Source organism: Marmota marmota, unplaced genomic scaffold (genome assembly GCF_001458135.2).
Source record: "Marmota marmota marmota unplaced genomic scaffold, marMar, whole genome shotgun sequence".
Lineage (NCBI taxonomy): Eukaryota > Metazoa > Chordata > Mammalia > Rodentia > Sciuridae > Marmota > Marmota marmota.
The window spans coordinates 1397669-1421247 of record NW_025999891.1 but is presented as its reverse complement, the minus strand read 5'-3'; the positions used below and the strand labels follow the sequence as shown (position 1 = coordinate 1421247).

General features: G+C 35.5%; 1 protein-coding gene across 1 annotated transcript in view; it reads left to right on the top strand.

Annotated features, from left to right (window-relative positions):
• The window catches only part of Rpa1 (replication protein A1), a 54481-nt gene that overhangs the window by 254 nt on the left and 30648 nt on the right, over positions 1-23579 (top strand). The window contains exons 2-5 of the mRNA XM_015501006.2: positions 4994-5044; positions 6280-6358; positions 7005-7113; positions 17470-17558. Coding sequence (XP_015356492.1) covers positions 4994-5044; positions 6280-6358; positions 7005-7113; positions 17470-17558 — 328 coding nt within the window. The remainder of the gene's footprint in view (positions 1-4993; positions 5045-6279; positions 6359-7004; positions 7114-17469; positions 17559-23579) is intronic.

The following is a 23579-nucleotide window of genomic DNA, read 5'->3' as shown; positions in this document are numbered from 1 at the left end:
GAACGCTGGAGGGGGAGAAGTGGAGGACCGTGGGGAGGACAGCCTAGGGTCTCTCTCAGTGCTTCCTGAAAGGATTTTTTCGTTGTCATTTAAACAGGCTCACTTTTCTAATTAAGAAAACAAAACAAACGACCCCCCCCTCGTCCACCTGCGGCCACATTGTCTCCTCCTCTTCCCCCATCCACACCCAAACTTTCGTAGAGTTGTTCCTTTCCCCTGTTTCATTTCCGTACCTCCCACTAGCCCTCTCCAATCAGACAGTCCTCTGATCACTATAGAAAACTGATGAAAGTTACCCGTCCAAGTCGCCAAGTTCGACAGCCGCTTTTCAAATTTCAACTTAGATGAATACTCAGAATTGTTTGGGCCTGTATTGATCCATGCTGCCTTTTGCTAACACTGTCGTCTTCTGGGTTCTGTGGCTCAGCTAGTCTTTCCCATCGTATTTGTAGGCCTCTTTTTGTAAATTTCTGTTCATTCCGGATTCCCTCTAGGCCCTCTTCTCCCTGGGCAATTTCATTGCCATCTAGATGTCAGTCGCACTAATTCCTTTGTGCCAGCCATCTTTACTCTAAAAGAGGAGCTTCTGTAGTCTGTCTGCCTTCTTGATTCTCAAAGCCATCTCAAATTCAGCAAATGCATTACATAAGGGGTGCCTAAGTCGCGACCTCTTGATGTACTTGTTTTAGCGAATGATACCTTTAGAAAGTTATGCTAGCAGGAAATGGAGGAGTCATTCTTCCTACATTCTTCATCACTCTGGTTGCCCAGTCCATTACTAAGTGAAGTGTATTTTATCTCCATATAGATCTTTTAAGCCCATTGACTTTTCTCCACCCACACTGGCACCATCATTTCTTGCCCCTGCTGCTCTCATTTGGCATACCGGGCTCCCACCATTCCCATCTAGCCTGTATACTGTCTGCCTTTGCCTTCTCTCAGTGCCCTGATCATTCTTTTTCTTCTGCCTGGATTGTTCTTGACTCCTACCTCATTAGCTAACATAATGTTCAAATTCAGATCAATTACTGTTTCAGTAAAGTCTTCATTTGACTTTCCTTACTAAACAAATAATTTTTTTTTTTTTTGTACCAAGGATTGAACCCAGGGGCTTAACCACTGAGCTACATCCTCAGCCTTTTTTTTTTTATTATTAGTTATTGATGGACCTTTATTTATTTGTTTATATGTGGTGCTGAGAATCGAACCCAGTGCCTCACACATGCTAGGCAAGTGCTCTACCACTGAGCCACAACCCTAGTCCCCAACTCTCATCCCCAGCCTTTTTTTTTTTTTTTAATTTTTTTTTTAGTTATACATTGACACAATATCTTTATTTTTGTTTATTTATTTTTATGTGGTGCTGAGGATCGAACCCAGGGTCTCTCACGTGCGAGGCGAGTGCTGTACCACTGAGCCACAACCCTAGCCCATCCCCAGCTTTTTAAATTTTGAGACAGTCTTCTTGAGTTGCTAAGGGCCTTGCTAAATTGCTGAGGCTGGCTTTGAACTTGCAATCCTACTGCTTCAGCTTCCTGTGCCACTGAGATTACAGGCATGCACCACCACAGCTGGCTTAAATGTCTTTACTTTGAGACCTTAATTTCTCTTTATTTGCTTATTAGATGTGTTACTTTGGGCTAGATACTAACCTCTTTTCCTTTCCTGTAAAACAAGGGAAATGATACCTGTTACTTGTAAGGTTAGTGGGAGGATTAAGTGTATTATTACTTTTTTATGTGTGTGGTGCTAGGGATTGAACCCAGAGCCTTGTGCATGCAAAGCAAGCACTCTGTCAACTGAACTATATCCCTAGCCCATGTTATTACATTTTAAAGTGCTTAGCCCGCTGCCTGATACATGGTAAACTGCTGAGGCTTTACCAAAAGCTTTACCAAACTTGTGATCTTCCTGCCTCAGCCTCTAGTTGCTGGGATTACAGGTGGTGCCTGATATAGTAAATGTTTAGTGTATATTTCCTATTATAAATAATTATATATGTATATTTACATTTTTGTTTATTTAGTTAATATAACTTTCTGTGCCCTCCAAGAGTCAAGTGATTATTTGAATAAATTGGAATTTTTAAGTGCTGAAGCCTGGGAAGTGATCACAAATGGTAGTCCTCATTTAATTTATAGCTATTGCCTTGAGACTTTAAGACAAATTGGGAAAGACAAAGTGGTACTTCACTTTCATGGTTTTTTTGGAGCGGGCACTGGGGATTGAACCCAGGGTGGCTTGGCTCTCCCAGTGAGCTACATTCCCAGCCCTTTTTATTTTTCATTTTGAGACAGAGTTGAGAGTCTTTCTAAATCGCTCAGGCTGACCTTAAACTTGCCATCCTTCTGCCTAACCTCCCAAGTTACTATGATTACAGGCCTGCACTACTGTGCGTTACCCAATGTTTGACTTTGTGGGGGGGGGGGAACTGGGAATTGAACTCAGGGGCACTCAACCACTGAGCCATATCCCCAGCCCTATTTTGTATTTTCTTTAGAGACAGGGTCTCATTGAGTTGCTTAGCACCTTGCTTTTGCTGAGGCTACTTTGAACTTGTGATCCTCCTGCTTCAGCCTCCCAAGCCGGTGGGATTACAGGCATGCACCACCACAGGCCAGTGTTTGACTTTTAATTTGTCTTTTTATGTTTAAATTGCCTTTCTTGTGGACAGCAAATAGTTCATTCTTACAATTTCTGCCGTTTAGTTGGAATGCTCAAACCACTTACACCTAATATAATTATATATTTAGATTTTAAATTTTTTGTGTTGCTACTTGTTTTCTATTTGGTTTGGTTTTTTTGTTTTTAGGTTTCCTGACTTTTGGATTATTTATGTATTTTATTTCTTGATTCATATTTATCTCTATTGATGGTTAGCTGTATTCTTTACTCTTGGACTGTGTATCTTCTTAGTCAGCTGGGGCTACTATATAAAAAAATACCATAGCCCTGATGGCTTAAACAGACACTAATTTTTTTTTCATTTCTGGAGACTGGGAGTCCAAGATCAAGGTACCAGTAGGTTTGATTCTTGGTTAGAGCCCACTTCTTGGCTTTTAGACTGCTTTCGTCTTGCTATATGTTCACATGATGTCTGTGCTTTTGCAGGGAGAGAGCACTGGTCTCTTATCCCATTGCGAGAGGGTTGTTCCATGTTTATGACCTCATTTAAAACTAGTTGCTTCCCGGTGGCTTTACCTAATGCAATCATATTGGAGAATAGGGTTTTCAACATATCAATTTGGGAAGTCACAAACATTCAATCCAGAGGCTGGGGTTGTGGCTCATAGTAGAGCATGTGCCTAGCATGTGTGAGGTCCTGGGTTCAATCCTCAGCACCACATATAAGTAAATAAATGAAATAAAGGAATTGTGTCCAACTACAACTAAAAAATAAATATTTAAAAAACAAACATTCAATCCATAATTTTGTTAGAACCGTCTTTTTTTTTTCCTAAAATTTCTTTTGTAGTTGGAAATGGATAGGTACCTTTATTTTATTTGTTTATTTTTAAGTGGTGCTGAGGATCTAACCCAGTGCCTCACTCGTGCTAGCCAAGTGCTCTGCCACTGAGCTATAGCCCCAGCCCTAGAATCATCTTTAGACTCTTAAAAATCATTGAGGCCCACTGGGAGTTTGTGTGTGTGTGTGTGTGTGTGTGTGTGTGTGTGTGTTTTGGTTTATATTTGTAATATTTATAATTTGAAATTATAACCAAGATGTTTAAAAATGTTTACTCATTTAAAATAATAGTACAGTCATCCATTAACACAAGTAACATTTAGTGAAAAACATTTCAAAACAAAAATAGTGAAAAAGTGGTATGTTTTACATTTTTGTACACCTCATTAATCTGGCACTTGGTAGAAAACATGATATGTAGGTTTTCATATCCACTTCTGCATTCAGTCTAGTTTGGTTTGAATTATATGAAGGAAATCTGGCCTCACACAAGATAATGTAATTGAAAAAGGGAGGAGTGTTTTAATATCCTTTTATGGCCTTTCTCTCTCTCTCTCTCTCTCTCTCTCTCTCTCTCTTTCTCTCTCTCTCTCTCTCTTTCTCTCTCTCTCTCTCTTTTTTTTTTTGGTGATGCTGGAGATTGAACCCAGCTGCTCTACTACTGCGCTACATCCAGGCTGGCCTCAAACTTTGAATCCTCCACAACCTCTGGAGTAGCTGACATTATAGGGATGTGTTACCACACTGAACTCCCTGTGTGTGTGTGTGTGTGTGTGTGTTTAGTTGCAGATAGACACAATACCTTTATTTTTAATGTGGTGCTGAGGATCAAACCCAGTACCTCATGCATGCTAGGTGAAGTGCTCTACCTCTGAGCCACAACCCCAGCCCCCACTTTGTGTTATTTTTAACATGTATTAGTCATTTGGGAAATATTAGCTCATTACATTATGCAGATCTTCCAATTGTTGATGTATTTCACTATATCAAAAACTCAAATTCATTAACATTACCAGTGATTTCATGAGAAAAGTATTGTGAAACTTTAAAGTTGATAGTAGTGAATGTAAATATTCAAAAGTTCTGATTTTTACAAGGAAACACTTTTGGCAACAGATACTGTTTGTTGTTTTCTTTGAAAACAGGCATTCCTGTGATTTGTTCAGAGTGATAAATTAGATTTTTCAAATGACTGACTCTGACTTTTTTTTTGTTTTGTTTTTTGGTACTGGTGATTAAACCCAGAGGCATTTACCATTGAGTCACATCCCCAACCCTTTTTATTTTGTATTTTGAGATAGAGTCTCAATAAGTTGCTTGTGGTCTCACTAAATTGCTGAGATTGGCCTTGAACTTGGAAATCTTCCTGACTCAATTTTACTGGGATTACAGGCATGTACCACCATGCCCTACTATTCCTACAACAATATTATGTGTAGTTTATTCCATATATCAAACTGTAAAAAATATGTTGGTTTTTAATGGTGATTTGAGTGCATATCTTGCAATCTGTTTTTACTCTTTCAGGCCATAATGCAACAGGGAGATACATCCATAAAACCTATACTCCAGGTCATTGTAAGTACCTCTGTATGTAATTTTCTTTCCCTTTAGCTATTATATAGTCTTTTGCCATTTGTTCCAGTAAGGTCTTTGAGAAATTTTTTCCAATTCAGGATGTTGAATTTTTTAAAAAATATTTTTATTTGCAGATGGACATAATACCTTTATTTCACTTATTTTATGTGGTGCTGAGGATTGATCCCAGTGCCTCACACATGCTAGGCAGGTGTTCTACCCCTGAACCACAATCCCAGCCCAGGATGTTGAACATTTTTTAGACTCATGTTAAATATGTTTGATGAAGAACATACAGATTTGTCCACTTCAGGAAATTCTTTCCATCACTACAAAAAAAAAAAAAAAAAAAAAAAAGTAGGCCAGTCCACATCATACCTGGGAAAGAAACCAGGCCTTTTTTTTTTTTTTTTTTTTTTAATTATGTGAGCTAAAGTTAAACCTTTGGGGGATTCAGATTTAATGCTTTGTGTCTATATTCTTTTCCATGGTTGGTTGATGACTGTAATGCATTAGTACAATTCTTACTTGTCACTTTGCTTTTAGGTTTATCTTGTTTAAATCTGCCTTACGTGTAACCTGCAGAGAGATACCTAAAATGAACTTCAAGTTCAAGTAAATGTATCGGCTCTGCCCCATATCGTTAGGTGCATTTATTGCATGTGTCTTTCTGCTTCCATCTCCATCCCAATTGTAAGCCCCTGCAGTTCAAGGATTTTTAAAATTTTTATTTATTATTTTTAGCATGTTTCCTATATATTATCTTGTATAAACTAGGTACGTTGTTTTTTAAAATTATTATTATTTGGGGGATGATTTTCAGCCAAATTTTAGTTAGGGAAGAGGGAACACAGAAGTATTGGCAATTCATTTTATTCTGGTCTGTATTGTGTTTGAGGAGAGAGGTTGGTGGGAAAATCATCTAATCCAGTTTTTCTTTTGTTTAGGTTTAAGTGGCAAGAGAATGAGAATCTTATCTTCTTCTTCTTCTTTTTTAATATTTTTAGTTGAAGATAGATACAATACTTTTATTTTATTTGTTTATTTTTATGTGGTGCTAAGGATTGAACCCAGTGTTTCACATGTGCTAGACAAGCACTCTACCACTGAGCCACAACCCCAGCCCCTCATTTTATGTTGAACTAATGGCAAACCCACTGTCCTACCACTAAGGTTTACTTATCTTTGGGGATTGGGCAGCAAATCTGGCTAATGAATCAAGTTTTCTGTCCTAGAACATCCGTCCCATCACAACAGGGAATAGTCCACCGCGCTATCGACTGCTTATGAGTGATGGATTGAACACTCTGTCATGTGAGTATGATATATAAATCTAAGAATTTGTATTTAAATAAAAAGTACAACTAGTACTTAGATTTCAATATTTTAGCACCTTCCTGAAGTCAGCATTTGCTTGACTGTGCACTTTATTCAGAATTGCAGCTCTTGGAGAGTGTTCTAACAATAGACTGGATGTAGTGGAAAGCTGCCACTTGGCTTAATTAATTTTCACTAACTGGTGCTCTACGTTTTCTTTGATTAATTTCCCTAAGGATGATATTGACATTTAGTGACTGTGATGGGTTAGCTGTCCTATACTTGCATTTTTGGGGATTTTATTTCTGTGTAGGAAGCTTTAAAAGGAAGACAGGAAAGAATTTTCAGAATATGGGCTTGCTATCTCTAGTCACAATGTGAAAGATCTAGAAAAGACTTTTTTAGTTTTTGTCAAGAAACCTAAATGATGAAAAAAATTAATTTTGGCCCTTTAAGAAATATATACATTTAAGAATAGCAGCAGATGTTGAACACATAGTTGATTATACTGTTTTTGAGTAGGCAGAATCTGATTAGTCCTTGAATAGGACCATATTTAAGTCATTCTTTTTCTTTGTAATTAGCTTTCAGATTCTTAAGACTGAATTGTTTTAGAGGCTAAAGTAATCTTTGTGCTTTTCAGCTTTTATGTTGGCAACACAGTTGAACCCTCTTGTTGAGGAAGAACGGTTGTCCAGTAATTGTATTTGCCAAATTAACCGATTTATTGTTAACACTCTGAAAGATGGAAGGTATGTGTTATGTTTTCTGTTTTATTTTATTAAAGAATGGAGTTCGAACAGAGAATTTTATTAGATGCCAAAATTCAATTAGGAATTTTTAAAAGGCAGTAATGAGTTTGAGCTCAGGTGTCTAAAACGTGGTATCAAGAGAAATATGGCAACAAATCGGAAATCTCAGAGCAGATCAAAGCAGAATGCATAACTACAATTTTTTCTAATTTCGTTTTCTTTCTTTCTTTTTTTTTTTTTTTTGATACTGGGCTTTGAACCCAGAGATTCTGTACCGCTGAGCTACACCCCCAGCTCTCTATATTTATTTGTTTAGATTTTGAGACAGGGTCTTGCTGAGTTGCCCAGGCTGACTTCAAACTTTGTGATCCTCCTGCCTTAACCTCATGAGTTGATGGGATTAAAAGTTTGTGCCACTGCAAAAGACCTCATTTCTAATTTCTTCCCTGTTTTTAGTATCTTTTAATGAAGAGAAGAGGTCACTTACTACAACAAAAAGATATATTTAATTACATAATACTGTTCCTTTTTTTAATACCTTTATTTTATTTATTTATTTTTATGTGGTGCTGAGGATCGAACCTAGGGCATCGCATGTGCTAGGTGAGCGCTTTACTGCTGAGCCTCAGCCCCAGCCCTAATTGTTCCTTTTTTTTTGGAGTCTTTTTTTTTTTTTTTAATTTTATTTATTTTTGCTAGTATTGAACTTTACCACGAGCAACATCCCTAGCCTTTTACATTTTTTAAAAAATTTGACATGGGTCTTGCTAAGTTGCTGAGGCTGGGTTTGAAACTTGTGCTTCTCCTGCCTCAGCCTCCCAAGTAGATGTTATATGCTAGAAGTACAGTGGGGAACAAAACTTATTCCTTTTACTGAATGATTCATTTTACAGGGGAGGTGCTTTATATACTATTTTCCTGTCTAGTTTTTCAATTATAAGATGTAACCAAAACACACGAGATGCAAAGATGACAAGCATTCCCATATGACTAAGGATATATTAATGTATGTTAAATTATCTGTATATTTCCAAGCAGCTTTTCAATTTATTTCTGTTAGGTGTATCTTTATCCTTCTTGTATTTGTTTTTTTTCTTTTTGGGGGGTACTAGGGATTTAATCCAGGGGTGCTTAACCACTGAGCCATATCCCAATCCCTCCACTTTTTTATTTTTTATTTTGACAGGGTCTTGCTAAGTTGCTTAGGGCCTTGCTAAGTTGCTGAGGCTGGCCTCAAACTTGTGATCCTCTTGCCTCAGCCTACTGAGACGATAGGATTATATAGGCTGTGCCACCACACCCAGCTTATCCTTCTTTTAACTTTTAACCTTTCTGTTGTAAATTTTGAATGACTTTTATAAATAGCATATAGGTATAAAATTCAACTTGAGATTTAATTGATGTTGATTCTTTTTTTTCTAATTTTATATTTCTGTATTTTTGTTTGTTTTAATTTTTCTCTCTTCCTGTCTGGGATTGACTGAGTTTCCTCCTTTTCCCCGTGCTGGTTTGTAAGCTTTATATTCTATTTCTGCTTTCCTGGGTAATTCTTATATTAAAAAAAAAAAATCTATATTTGAGGGAACATAGGTTCTAAAGCATGTCATATTTTTATGTGTTTTTACCATGGTTTAAAAAAAAAAAGTTTTAAGACTTTGTTTGGATTGAAGGTTCAACTTTGTTTTTTATTTCCTCCAGTTAACTTTATTCTCTCCTAGAGTCAGCACCTATTGAGGGTTGCTTATATTTTGGTAGCTCACCTTTGCCTCTTTAGCCACACTCCTTCCTTTTTGGTTCAATTTTTCTTTCTTTTTGTTTTGTTTTAATTGCTGAGGATTGAACCCTAGGGTCTTCTATTACCCTAGGGTGCTCTATTACAGAACTATATCCCCAACTTTTGTTTTGTTTTTGAGACAAGATCTCACTAAGTTGCCAAGGCTGGCCTCCAACTTGCAATCTTCCTGTTTCTGCCTCTCTAGTCACTAGGATTACAGATGTGTGCCACTGTGCCCAACTTGGTCAATATCTTTTTCTTTCTTTCTTTCTTTTTTTGTAGTTGTTGATGGACAGAATGCCTTTATTTTATTGGTTTATTTTTTATGTAGTGCTGAGGATCAAACCCAGTGCCTCATACATGCTAGGCAAGCACTCTGCCACAGAGCTACAACCCAGTCCCCAACTTGGTCAATTTCTAAAGCACATCTTTTAGAAACTTAAAGGGAGAGTTTGAATGGTAAAACTATTATGTAAAAATGTCTTTATTTTGACTTTTGGTTAAGCTGGTTTTATCAGGTGTCGAATTCTAAGTTGAAAGTTTTAATCATGTCACTTAAAGATTGTGATACTTCAGGGCTAGGGATGTAGGTCAGTGGTAGATTGTATGCAGGAGGCCCTGGGTTTAATCCCCAGCATCACAAATAAGAAAAAAGAATGACTGAGGTTGTTCTGAGAAATGCATTTAGGTAATTTTGTCATTGTGTGAACATCATAGAGTATATTTACACAAGCCTAGATGGGAGAGGTCATCGTTGGATGTGGCTTCTTGGTGCAGTCAAGAGATCCAAACATGAAAAGAATGAAGCTGCTGCTAGCATAGCATGGCAACCGTTTTAGATTTAACTTGTTTCTCTAGTAATCAGGAGTACATTCTAACAATAAAAAGTATAGTACATAGGGGCTGCGGTCATGGCTCAGTGGCAGAGTGCTTGCTTCACAAGTGTGAGGCACTGGGTTCAATTCTCAGCACTGCATATAAATAAATGAATAAAATAAAGCTCCGTCAACAACTAAAAAAAATTTTTTTAAAGTATAGTAAATACATTAACTTAGTAATATAGTTGTTATTATTATCAGGAATTGTGTACTATACATAATTGTATGTGTTTTGCTTTTATGTGATTGGCAGGCTTGAAAATTCTAAGATGATCCTAAAATATCTTATTATTCTAGAAGAGTAAGGAAGTCATGTCAAAATGACAGAAACTGGTGTCAGGGCCTTAAAATTGCCAAATTGGGACAACTTGAAAAATCAAGATAGTAATAGACTTAAGCCTATTGGAGGAAATAGGAATTCATAAATCCTGGATAAATGAATGAATGTATGTGATTGGAATAGAAAGATTTTTCTGACTGCCATCTTACAAAAGAAGAAGGAATTATATAATTAGAAAATCAGCATTTGGCTACCATCATGGTAATGACTGATGCATGATAAGTGCTGGTTAAGTTTCTAGTGGCTGCTACCTCAAATTTGGTGCTTTAAAGCAATAGAAACTTACCAAATAATAACAAAATAAAACAACAAACTATTTTGTCTGGAGTCCAGAAGTTGAGATGTTTCACTAGTGTCAGCAGACTGTGTGTTCCATCTGGAAGCTTTGGGAGAATGCAGTCCTTGACTCTTCCAGCTTCTTGTGGCTGCTGGCATTTCTTGACTTATGGCTGCATCATTCCAATGTGTGCCACCATTGTCATATTGCCTTCTCTTTGGCCTGTCAATTCTCAGTTTCCCCTCTTATGAGGATACTTGTGATTGCATTTATGACTCTTCTATGATGATCTTCTCCTTTTAGCCCTCAAGTTAGTTGCATTTGCCAAGTCCCCTTTTGCCATATCAAGTAACATTCACAGGTTCCAGGAATTAGGATGTGGGTATGTTTTGTGGAATCATTATTCAGCCTACAACAAATATTAAAATAATTGGGTGAAGATTTGATAAGAAGATATTTATAGAATTAAAGTACCTCTTAATAACATAACTATTAATTAAAAACAGAATTTTTTTTTTTTTTTTTTTTTAGTTCTGGAGATTGAATCCAGAGGTGCTCTACTAGTGAGCTGCATCCCAAGCCCTTTTTTAAAAAATTTCTTACTTTGAGAGAGAATCTCCTAAATTACTTAGGACCTTGCTGAGTTTCTGAGGCTGACCTCCAACTTATGTGGTGTTGGGGATCGAACCCAGGGCCTCGCCTGTGCTAGACAAGCACTCTACCACTGAGCCACAATCCCAGCCCGACATTATATCTTCATTTTATTTTTATGTGGTGCTGAGTATCAAACCCAATGCCTCATGCATGTTAGGTGAGCACTCTATGTCTGTCTACGTCTGAACCACAACCCCAGCCCTAGAAAGAAATTTTTTTAGAGAGAGAGAGAGAGAGAATTTTTTAATATTTATTTTTTTTAGTTTTCGGCGGACACAACATCTTTGTATGTGGTGCTGAGGATCGAACCCGGGCCGTACACATGCCAGGCAAGCGCGCTACCACTTGAGCCACATCCCCAGCCCTAGAAAGAAATTTTAACAGGGAAGAAACCTGACATATTCTAATGTCAGTGATAAAATTGCCAGTAATGCAACAAGTGAACATCATGTGTCACTTAATAGAATACAGTAGTAACTCAGAAACTATTCTGTCATATTCTTGCCAAAGGTATATAATTTGTATCCAATTATGAGGAAGCCTCAGGCAAGTGAGGGATATTTACAAAATAACTGATCTTTGATCTTCAGAATTTCAAACTTGAAAGTAAAAGAAAAATTTACAAACTTGCAGATTGAAGGAGTTTAAAGAGATGTGATAATTAAATGTAACTAGATCTTTTTTGCTATTAAGGGAACCATCCAACTGGGCAGCATGGTGCTCACCTGTAGTCCCAGCCTCTTGAGAGGTTGTGGCAGGAGGGTCCTGTTTGATAAACCTGTCTCAAACTGAAAAAGGCTGGGGGTATAGCTCAGTGGTAGAGTACCCATGGGTTAGATCCCTAGTGTCCTCCTCCCCACCCCGCCAAAAAAAAAGGCATCATTGAAACAATTGATGAAATTGGAGTAGGTTATGGGGATTAGATAGAAGTATGAATATTAATTTCCTTTTTTTTGGTACCAGGGATTGAACTCAGGGGCACTTGACCACTGGGCCACATCTCCAGCCCTTTTTTTTTTTTTTTTTTTTTTTTTACTTAGAGACAGGGTCTCACTGAGTTGCTTAGTGCCTTGCCATTGCTGAGATTGGCTTTGAAACTGTGATCCCCCTGCCTCAGCCTCCCCAGTCACTGGGATTACAGGCATGCACCACCGCACCCAGCTTAATTTCCTAATTTTGATGATTTTATTGTGGTTAGGAAGTTGAACTAAAAATTTCAAAGTTTCATACTGTGTTTAGTTTAAAATTTTTTTAAGTGATTTAACACAAATGAATGGAAGGAACTGGTTTAATCAGACAAATTTTTCTTTACCAGAAGAAAGAAACTTCTGTGAATTTCTGGGAAGATTTAAAGAAGTCAGGCTTGGTGGCACATGCTTGTCATTTCAGTGAATCCTGATGCTGAGACAGAATGATCTCAAGTTCATGGCCAGCCTTTACAATTTAGCAAGAGCCTGTCTCAAAATAAAAGGGCTGGGGATGTAGCTCAGTGGTAGAACTCTCCTGCTCTCCCACCTAACAAAGATTTAAATAAGACAAAATGTATAAACAAATATAAAGGATTAAAGTGGTTTTAAAATCTGTTAACTTAAGGACATTTGTATTTTTGCCAGCCTTCCTTCTCTTTATCTCCTTAATTTTGATTCTCTTGACTAGTTTGATTTAATTCAGAAACTTTTTTTTCCTGGGATACTCCTGTTCCCTGATACCAATCTATTTGCCTTTATTCTAGAATGACAACCTGGCTGGGTATCTGTTTTGGAGTTCCACTGTAGTTTTACCCTCAGAATTTTAATGTTGATCCATAGAAGTCAAGACCAGCCTATTCTGATTTCTGCATTTATGCTGTTTTTTGGAGGGGAGTAGGTACAGGGATTGAACTCTGGGGCACTCAACCATTGAGGCACATCCCTAACCCTATTTTGTATTTTATTTTAGAGACAGGGTCTCACTGAGTTGCTTGGCACCTCAGTGTTGCTGAGGCTGGCTTTGAACTCGAGATCCTCCTGCCTCAGCCTCCCAAACCACTGAGATCCTCCTGCTCAGCCTCCCAAACTGCTGGGAATATAGATGTCCGCTACCGTGCTTGGCAATTTCTGCCTTTTTTCTTTTCTTTTTTTAATATTTTTTTAGTTGCAGAAGGACACAATACTTTTATTTTGTTTGTTTGTTTATTTTTATACTTTATGTTCAGTTACTTACCTGGTTATGTTTCAATGTCAGTTTTCTGATTTATCGGTCCCCACCCACTGCTGGCATACGGGATGCTCTTTCAGTCTGCAGATTCAGTTCTTCTATTTTGAAGTTTTTTTCTGTGTTATTCCCTTATGCTGTTTTCTGTGTAATTTATTGAATTCCTGGGTAACTTTGTTCTCCATATAAGTCTTTAGTGTGCTTCAATTCTTTTTCTAATATGTGTTGGATTACATCAGTGTTTCTCAACATAATAGTTTTTAGCTCTCTTCTCTTCTTTGATGTTTATGTTTTAAGTATTAGATGTGTAATAATTTCTTAACTTTTTAAAAAGGTCCCTGTTCTGTGTCTTGTTTCACCTAATCTTTTGGCGCATGTATGTATGTATATATATATAAATTTTTTTTTTAATTCAGTCTTATTTATTTTGTGAATCACTTTTGGGAAGTATCCATTTCCTTTCTTGGCTTCTGCTTTCTTCCAGGCTGGGTTCTTCTTTCATTGTCTTTTCGCTTCCCTTGTTCCTTTCATTTTTATGCATTATTGTCTTGCAGTATTGCTGTGTTGTCTCCTTTTGTCTTGTTTGTGCTTCATGTGGACACTTCTGTCCAGACTTGCTGTTTGCTCTAACTATGCTAGGTGTGCCTTCTTGCCAATCTTGTCGCTTGAGACCTGTTATCTTTCACTCCAGGCCACCTTTGTGTGTCTTAAGCTGTGCTTTCCATCCATTTTCTGTCCTTTAGGACATGATTATGGGAAAGGGTAGAGGACCTTGCTGGAATTGAGTACCGTCCTTCCTGGGAAACTCTTCAATGCCTGTTCTCTCCAGTCAGGAATCAGTTCCACTCCCATGGGATCTGCTTTATTTTACTACCTTTTTTTTTTTTTTTGGTAGTGGTCCTGTGTTTTGAACCCTAGGGTGTTCTACCACATTCCTAGCCCTTTTTATTTTTTATTTTGAGACAGTCTCCCTAAGTTGCTAAGGGTCTCACTAAGTTCTGAAGCTGGCCTGGAACTTGCAATCTTCCTGCCTTAGCCTCCCAACTAGCTGGGATTCCAGGAGTGTGTCAGATGCCTGGTTCTTAAATATTTCTATTTTAAGGGAAAAAAATCTTTTAATCTTTTAGCATTCTGAATTATTTTAATAGATTATCTAATAGTGAACTGTTCTTTTATTCCTAGAAAGTAAATTCTGCCTAAAAAATAATCCTCTTACCTTTCTTTCTCTTTTTTTAATCTGTTTTTATTCTAAATAATTTTAATTTCTTACAGAAATATGAGACATTTAAGAGCACAGACTTCAAAGACTGAACAAACCTGCATTTTACATACTGACCCTACCTCTTACTAGAAGTATAACTTTATGAAAGAAACTTAATTCAGTATGTTAGTTTTCTTATCCGAAAAATATAGATGATAAAGACATTACTAGATTGTGTTAAGTGGTATCCTGGAACTAGTTGCTATAGATTCTGAGGTCCAACCGTATCTAGAATGAAAATTGGATCAGATATTAACTTACTGAACTATTTTTCAAAGCAGCTTTACTGATATACCTTCTCACCAGCAGCATATGAGTGTGGAAGTTTCCACATATCCTAGCCAACCTTGTAATTATGTGATATAGAGTTTCAGCTAAAATATCAGATTCTGTAGAGTATTGTAGTATCTTTTGACAATATATTCCTTTTTTTACTTCAGTTTACAAAAATTTGAAGTAAATATCAGATGTTTTCTTAGCAGTCCTCATCTTTATTCTTCCATATGAATTTTAGAGTTCTGTTATCGAGTTTGAAAAAACAAGCAAATATTGTGTTGGAATACAAATAATTGTGTTACATTTATGTAATATTTGATGTTAGGAGGCCTTTTTATGTAAGAATATGGTGTGTATCCATTTAAAGGCTCTTGGATTTTTTAGATACACAGTTGTATTATCTCCTTATTCGATATTTATGTCATTCATTTTGTTTATTTTTAATCTTATTGAATTAGCTGGCACTATCAAAGTTAGATAGTAATGGTGGTAGTGGGTACCATATTTGTATACTGATTTTGATGGAAATGCTTAGTGCTTACCATAGTGTTTATCACATAAATGCATGCACTTTATCATGTTCAGGGTATTTTTTAGGTCCTTCTGTTATTCAGGGTTTTGTTAGCAATGGCTCTTGAATTTTTAAGAAAGCTTTTAGTGTATTTTGATACAATCATATTTTTAATCTTTTAGCATTATGAATTATTTTAATAGATTATCTAATAATGAACTGTTCTTTCATTCCTAGAAAGTAAATTCTGCCTTAGAAAGTAATCCTCTTAGCTTCCTTTCTCTCTCTCTCTTTTTTAATCTGTTTTTATTCTAAATAATTTTAAATGTCTAAAACAGTAGAGCCAGGTATGGTGGTTCACACTTGTAACTCCAGTGACTCAGGACGTTGAGGTAGGAGAATTGCAAGTTCAAGGCCAGCCTCAGCAACTTAGCCAGACCCTGTCTCAAAAATAAAAAATAAAAAAGGACCTGGGTGGGCTGGGGTTGTGGCTCTGTGGTAAAGTGCTTGCCTAGCACTGAGGCACTGGATTTGATCCTCAGCACCACCCAAAAATAAATAAATAAAATGAAGTTTTGCATCCACCTAGAAATAAAAAAAAAAAGAAAAATTTTTAAAGGAATGACTTGGGATGTATCTCAGTGGTACTGTGCCCTTGGGTTCAATCCCAGTACCAAAAAAAAAGACCATACAGTGGTATCGTGAGTTCCCATTAGAGCCCATTTTTCAGCTTCGTATTTTACCTGATATCCAATCTTGCTTTGTGTACTGCTTTCCACATCCTCTTTCCTCTAAAAATTTGAAGTAAATATCAGACATTATATTATTCAGAAATATTTTTGTAAATACTTTCTAAAGAATTCTTAGCCATGTGCATTGGTACACATCTGTCATCCCAGCTACTCAGGAGGATATCAAGTTTAAGGTCTTGGGGAACTTATTGAGATCCTGTCCAGGAGAGATATATAATAAAATAATTACTAATAAATATGTAATTAAACTAACAGGAGTGTTCTGAAAAAAAATAAATCATAGCTATAGCAAAGAGTAGAACAAGGAGACCTGATTTAAATGAGAGACTGGAGAATTATTTCTTGATGTAATAATGTTTGAGATGAGAGGTTAAAAGTATTAGAGGGCTAGGGTTGTGGCTTAGCCGTAGAGCGCTCGCCTAGCATGTGCCAGGCCCTAGGTTCAATCCGCAGCACCACATAAAAATAAATAAATAAAGATATTGTGTCCAACTAAAAAATAAATACTTTAAAAAAGAATTAAAAAAAAAAAAAAGTATTCGATGAAGCAGAATCAGTGGGGGTAAAAAGCCACAGAGAGCAGTCTGTACAGAGGTAGGCCTTGTGGCATATGGCAGGAATAGAAAGATGTTGGCTTAGAGGGCAGAGAACTCAGGAGGGGTGAGTTGAACCAGAGAGGTTAGAAAGGCCAGACCACATAAAGCCTTGTAAAACATGTCAAAGGTTTTTATTTTATTTACTTATCTTACTCATCAAAGTGGTTTTTGGGGTCTAAGGTTTTGAGAAAGTTATTGAAAAATTTTAATCCGAGGTAAAGATGTGTCAAAGGCCTGTAAGTTCTTAAAGATAGGTAATAATTACATTTTTTTTTTTTTTAAATATTTATTTATTTATTTTTTAGTTCTTGGTGGACACAACATCTCTGTTTGCATGTGGTGCTGAGGATCGAACCCGGGCCCCACGCATGCCAGGCGAGCGCGCTACCGCTTGAGCCACATCCCCAGCCCCAATAATTACATTTTTTATAATACCTGCTGTCATAATTGGTTTTGTAATTATTTAGATAAGTATGTTTCTGAGAATTCATAATCTTTTGGTGCCACATACTCTCATGTTTAATAATCTAAATTCTTATCATGTCAGTGGCTCCTTGAAGATATGGTGTGTAGCAAGAACGCAGCATTTTAATTAACGGACTACATGGGAAGTGAATACCCTGCAATCATTAAAAGGCTTGATAATGATGCAGTGAAAGATTAAAGGAAATATTTGTGTAGGAATTGATATCATATATTTCTCAAGTTATTCAACAATGAAAAACAGTTGACAAAGGGAGAATAGTTTTTATCAAAATGATTATTGAGGATAAGCTTTTTAAATAGTTTGTCATTTAGAATGCTTCTGGATTTATTCTATCTTGTTTCTATTTTGCCCTTGTAGGAGAGTAGTTATTTTGATGGACTTAGAAGTTTTGAAATCAGCTGAAACAGTTGGAATGAAAATTGGTAATCCAGTGCCCTATAATGAAGGTAAAATGCTCTTTATAGTTTGTACTCTCAACAGAATAACTCTTTATTGATCCAGGATTCTATTTTATGGATTCAGTTTGTTAGTCTTAATAAAATCACAATGATTTGGGGGATCTGGGAACAAGGTTATTCTGCCTTATTTTCAATACTGAAGAAATGATCTATGAAGAAAAAGATAATGTAACAGACATTCTCTGTAAAATTCACTTAGAGTAGGCTAAAAAATAACAACTGTCTAGGATGTTATAACAATAGAGGGTACTATAGGATATCTGTAATATTAATGAGAAATGTGTTTTCTTAAGATTAGGGCATATTAATGTTTTTAAAAAGTGTGAGCCAGGCATGGTGGTGCACACCTGTAACCCCAGAGGCTATGGAATCTGAGGCAGGAGGATCGGGAGTTCAAAGCCAGCCTCAGCAATTTTGTCATGCTTTTTCTGTTTCTATTGATAATTATAATCATGGGGGGTTTTGTTTTGTTTTTGTTTGATTAATATAGTGAATGATATTGATTGATTTTTTTTTTTTTTTTTAAATGCTATACCAACCTGGGATTTCTGGGATAAGTCTGTGTCATTATGATGTATTATTCTTTTTACATATTGTTGGATTTGTTTTTCTAAGTCTACTTGATTTGATTTGATTTTGTTTAGAATTTTTGCATATCTCTGAGAGAAATTAGTCAATAGTTTTTTGTTTATTAAATCATGGCTGACTGACTTTGGTATCAGAATAACTCTGATCCCAGAATTGGTTGGAAAGTGTTCCTTCTTAAATTTTCTAAGAGTTTGTATAGAATTAGCATTACTTCTTCCTTAAATATTTAGTAGGTGGGCTGGGGTTGTAGCTCAGTAATAGAACACTTGCCTAGCATGTGTGAGGCACTGAGTTCAATTCTCAGCACCACATATAAATAAATAAAATACAGGTCCACTGACAACTAAAAAAAAAATTTTTTTTTTAATGTTTAGTAGAATTCACCAAAGATGCCCAATGTATTTTGTTTGCTTGCTATATTTTATATATATATATATATATATATATATTTTTTTTTTTTTTAANNNTTTAATTTTTAGTTGTAGTTGGACAGAATGCCTTTATTTTTTATTTATTTTTATGTGGTGCTGAGGATCGAACCCAGTGCCTCACATGCAAGTGCTGTACTTCTGAGCTACAACCCTAGCCCTTGTTACTTTTTATGAAAAGATTTTTATTTTTATTTTGTAGTTATAGACAGATAACATGCCTTTATTTATCTTTTTTCTTTTTTTAAATTTTATTTACTAATTTTTTGTCGTTGTAGATGGACAGAATGCCTTTATTTTATTTGTTTATTTTTATGTGGTGCTGAGACTCGAACCCAGTGCCTCACGCAGGCTAGGCAAGTGCTTTTCCACTGAGCTACAACCCCAGCCCCGAAAAGGTTTTAACTTCATTTTTTTTTAATCAGATAGATACAGGGTGATTCAGGTTATCTATTTCTTTTTCTGTGGGCTTTAATAGATTGTATTTTAAGAAATATAACCATTACATTTGAGTTCTTGAATTTATTGGCCTGTATAAGTTTAAATGTTATAAGTACATTAATAATTAGTTAATTAAAATAAATTAAAAGGCAGAAAATATCAAATGGATTTATATGTACTTATAAACATACATATATGTAGTTTCGTATATAATATTCCCTCATTATTATTTTAGGGTCTGTAGAATCTATGGTGATATCACCTCTCTGATTCCTGATATTGGTAATTTTTTTCTTGTTTTAGTTTTTCCTTTTTCTTTCTTTTTTTTTTTGTGTGTGTGTGTGTGTGTGTTGTTGTTGTTTGTTTTGTGGTACCACTGGGGTCTGGTGCATGCTAGGTAAGAGCTCTACCACTGAGCTATATCCCTAGCTCTATGTTCTCTTTATTGTGATCAGTTTAACTAGAGGTTTATGTTATTGATTTGAAAGACCCAACTTTTAGTTTCATTGATTTTTCTGTTACGTTTTCTACTGTAGTGATTTATGATTTTGATCTTTAGTACTTCTGTTTACATTATATTTTAGATGTCTTTTTTTCTTAAAGTGGAAGCTACGTTTACTGAGACCTTTCTTCTTTCTAATATAGGTTATAGTGTTATAAATTTACCCCTAAATACTGCTCTGACAGCATCCAGCAAATTCTGGAATGTTACATTCTCATTTTTATTCTGTTCAAAAGACTGTATTATTTCCCTTTTTAATTTCTTTGACTTTGTGGTTTTTACCAAATGTAAAGGTTTTCTAGGGATCTTTTTATTATTGAAATTTAATTTAATTCTGTTGTGGCCAAGCAACATGCTTTTATGACTCAAATCCTGTTAAATTTATTTAGTCTTATTTTTATGTCTCAGATTATAGTCTCGGTAAATTATGTGTGTACTTGAAAAAGGTGTATTTTGTTGTTGGATGGAGTATTCTGACAATTAAGTCAAGTTAGTGTAGTTCAAGGTTTCTGTATTCTTAACTGATTTCCTCTTGTTCTATTTTTGAGAGATTTATTTTAGACTCTGACTACAGTTGTAGGTTTCTCTCTTTGCAATTTTTGTTAGCTTTTGCTTCCTACATTTTGAAACTCCATTATTAAGTGTATAAGCATCTAGACCTATTATGTTCTTTTGATGAATTGATTCCTTTATCATTATGAAATGACTTTATTCCCTGTGAAAATATATGCTTTGAAATCTGTTTTAATACTAATAAAGCCCATTAGCTTTTTTAAATTTAATATTACCTTGCTATATCTTTTCCTATCCTTTTATTTGAATCTATTTTTTAAATACATCTAAATATTAAATTTGTATTTTTATAGACAGTATATATGTGGGTCTTGCTTTTTTGTCCAGTTTGATAATTTCTGCCTTTTAATGGGTAGGGGGTTAGACTCTTTATATTTTGTACAGTTATAACATAACTTAGTGATATGTTTAGTCTCTCCTTTCTATTTGTCTTTTATTTGTCCTATCTGGTTTTCTTTTTTTTTTCTTTATATTTTCTTTTTGGTTGAATATTTTTTGTAATTATTTTCTTCTTTATTGGCTTCATTACTATAATTTTTTGTTATTCTATTGGTGCTTTAGGGTTTATAGTATGCATTTTAGTTTATCATGATCTATTGTGGGTGATAATGTACTACTTCATGGATAGTATAGGAATCTCCCTTTTCTTTTCTCCAAACTTTGTATTATGGTTGTCAACAATTTTCCTTTTATCTGTATAATAAATCCTATAATACATTGCTACTATCTTTTTTGAAATTTTTTTTTAGTTGTAGAATGACACAATATCTTTATTTATTTGGTTTTTATGTCGTGCTAAGGATCAAACTCAGTTCCTCATGCGTTCAAGCAAGTGCTCTACCACAGAGTGACAACCTCAGCCCCTGTTACTATCTTTTTTAAGCAGTCAATTATTTTTAAAAGAGATTTAAATAATAAGAAAAAGTGTTACATATTTACTCATATAGTTGTCATTTCTAGTGCTCTTGATTCCTTTGTCTAGGGCCACTTTTCCAACTGGTATCCTTTCCACTGGTAGTGAATTCTTTGCTTTTTTGTGTGTGTGGTGCTGGGGATTAAATCCAGGGCCTTGTGCATGCAAGGTAAGCACTCTACTAACTGAGGTATATTTCCAGTCCGAATTCTTTCAGTTTTTGTGTCTGAAAATATTTTCCCTTTGGCTTTCAGAGATATTTTTGCTGAGAATAGAATTCTAGGTAGACAGTTTATTTTCTTTTCAGGACTTTAAAGATGTCATCTTACGTGTATAGTTACCCTCAATGAATGAACTCTTGTATCATCTTCATTTTTATTCTTCTGTGCTTAACACTTTTGCTCTCACACTTTAAAAAAAAATTATAGTTGTAGGACACAATACCTTTACTTTATTTAATACCTTTATTTATTTATTGGTTGCCACAGAATCGGACCCAGTGCCTCATCTGTGCTAGGCAAGCACTCAGTTACTACTGAGCCAAAATTCCAGTCCACACTTTCTCTCTTTTTAATTTTTTAAAAAATTTTTTTAGTTGCAGTTGGACACAATACATTTATTTTATTTATTTCTGTTTATGTGGTGCTGAGGATCGAACCCAGAGCCTTGCACATGCTAGGCAAGCACTCTACCACTGAGCCACAACCCCAGCCCCTCTTTTTTATTTTTACAAGCTCTCACATGCCATGCTGTACACTGAGCTTCACCCCAGTCCTTTCATAGTTTCTTTGGATTAAAGATAAATGAAGGTGAACCCGATAAATTTTGTCCTGGAGGCTAACTACATCCTGTCATGGTTATCGTATCTAAAACTTGGTCCTAGGGCTGGGGATGTGGCTCAAGCGGTAGCGTGCTCGCCTGGCATGTGTTTAGCCCTGGTTCGATCCTCAACACCATATGCAAACAAAGATGTTGTGTCCCCCGAAAACTAAAAGATAAATATTAACTCTCTCTCTTAAAAAAAAAAAAAAAGAATCCCTGCCACTGTGAATTCTGTCTCTGCAACTGTGAGATTGTAATTTAAAGTATATATATATGGGCTGGGGATGTGTCTCAAGCAGTAGCGCCCTCGCCTGGCATGCGTGCGGCCCGGGTTCGATCCTCAGCACCACATACAGACAAAGATGTTGTGTCCGCCAAATACTAAAAAATAAATATTAAAATTCTCTCTCTCTCTCTCTCTCTCTCTCTCTCTCCCTCTCTCTCTCACTCTTTCTTAAAAAATTTTTCTCTCTCTCTCTCTCTTAAAAAAAAAATTAAAAAATAAAACTTGGTCCTAGCCTTTGCCTAAGTAAAGAAAGGGAAAAGAATCTTGGATTTCAATTCTGAACACAATTACAGAATGGGAAAACAAGGGAATAATTTTAGAGATGAGTTGTTAGAGTAAGGAAGGGACTTGCCCAAAGTCACATGGTGAATTGCTTGAGGAAATGAGTTAGTATTGGTGATTTCCAGCTGAAGCCTCTTTCTGTTGTATCCAGGACTTTGAGGATTAACCTTCACACCAAACTTTTACCTACTGTAAAAATTATATTTAGGTATGTAGATTGTGTGAGTGAATCCATTATGGGAATGTCAAATAATTGGAAGTTATCATTATTTCATATTAGTATATGTGCCCTTTAAAATGTATAATTTTTGAACTGAAACAATAAAGATGATCAGATATTTTTTTCAGTAAACATTAATTTTTGTTTTAATTTTTAAATATATACATTTTTTTAAGTATTTATTTTTTAGTTTTAGGTGGACACAATATCTTTATTTTATTTTTTTATGTGGTGCTGAGGATCGAACCTAGTGCCCCATGCACTTGCTGTACCACTTTGGCCACAACCCCAGCCTAAATATATGTTTTCTGAAGTCAAAATTATAAACTTATATAGTCTGAGAAATTTTATCCTACTACTGTCTCTACTACCACGTTTTTTTTCTGGCCACATTTTGTTTGTTGGTACATTATAATTTTACATATTAATGGGATTTTTTTGTTAAATATTCACACATGGACACAATTTAACAATGTAATTTGGCCAATATCATTCCCTAACACTTTCTTCCTCTGTCCTTCCTTCCCACCCCCTATTCCCTTTCATCTAATCTCCCTTTGATTTTCATGAGATCCCTGCCCCTGACCCTTTCCTTTTCCTCTTTCTCTCTCTAGTTTCCACAAATGAGAGAATACATAGAACCCTTGACCTTCTGAGTTTGGCTTATTTTACTTAAAATAATGATCTCAAGTTTCATCCATTTTCCTGCAAATGATATAATTTTATTTTTCTCTATGGCACTGCTGCCCTTTATAATGATTTATTTTTGTTCTTCATATATTTCTTTATGTAAATATAACCAAGCACAAATATTATATATTATCATTCTGTACTCCACCTTGCTTACAAGGCAGCATATTATGGCACTATTTTCTCTCTTTTTTTTCCTCTACTTTTTTATTTTAGAATAAGGTCTTGCTAAGTTGTAAAGTTGACCTTCAACTTGTAATCAAC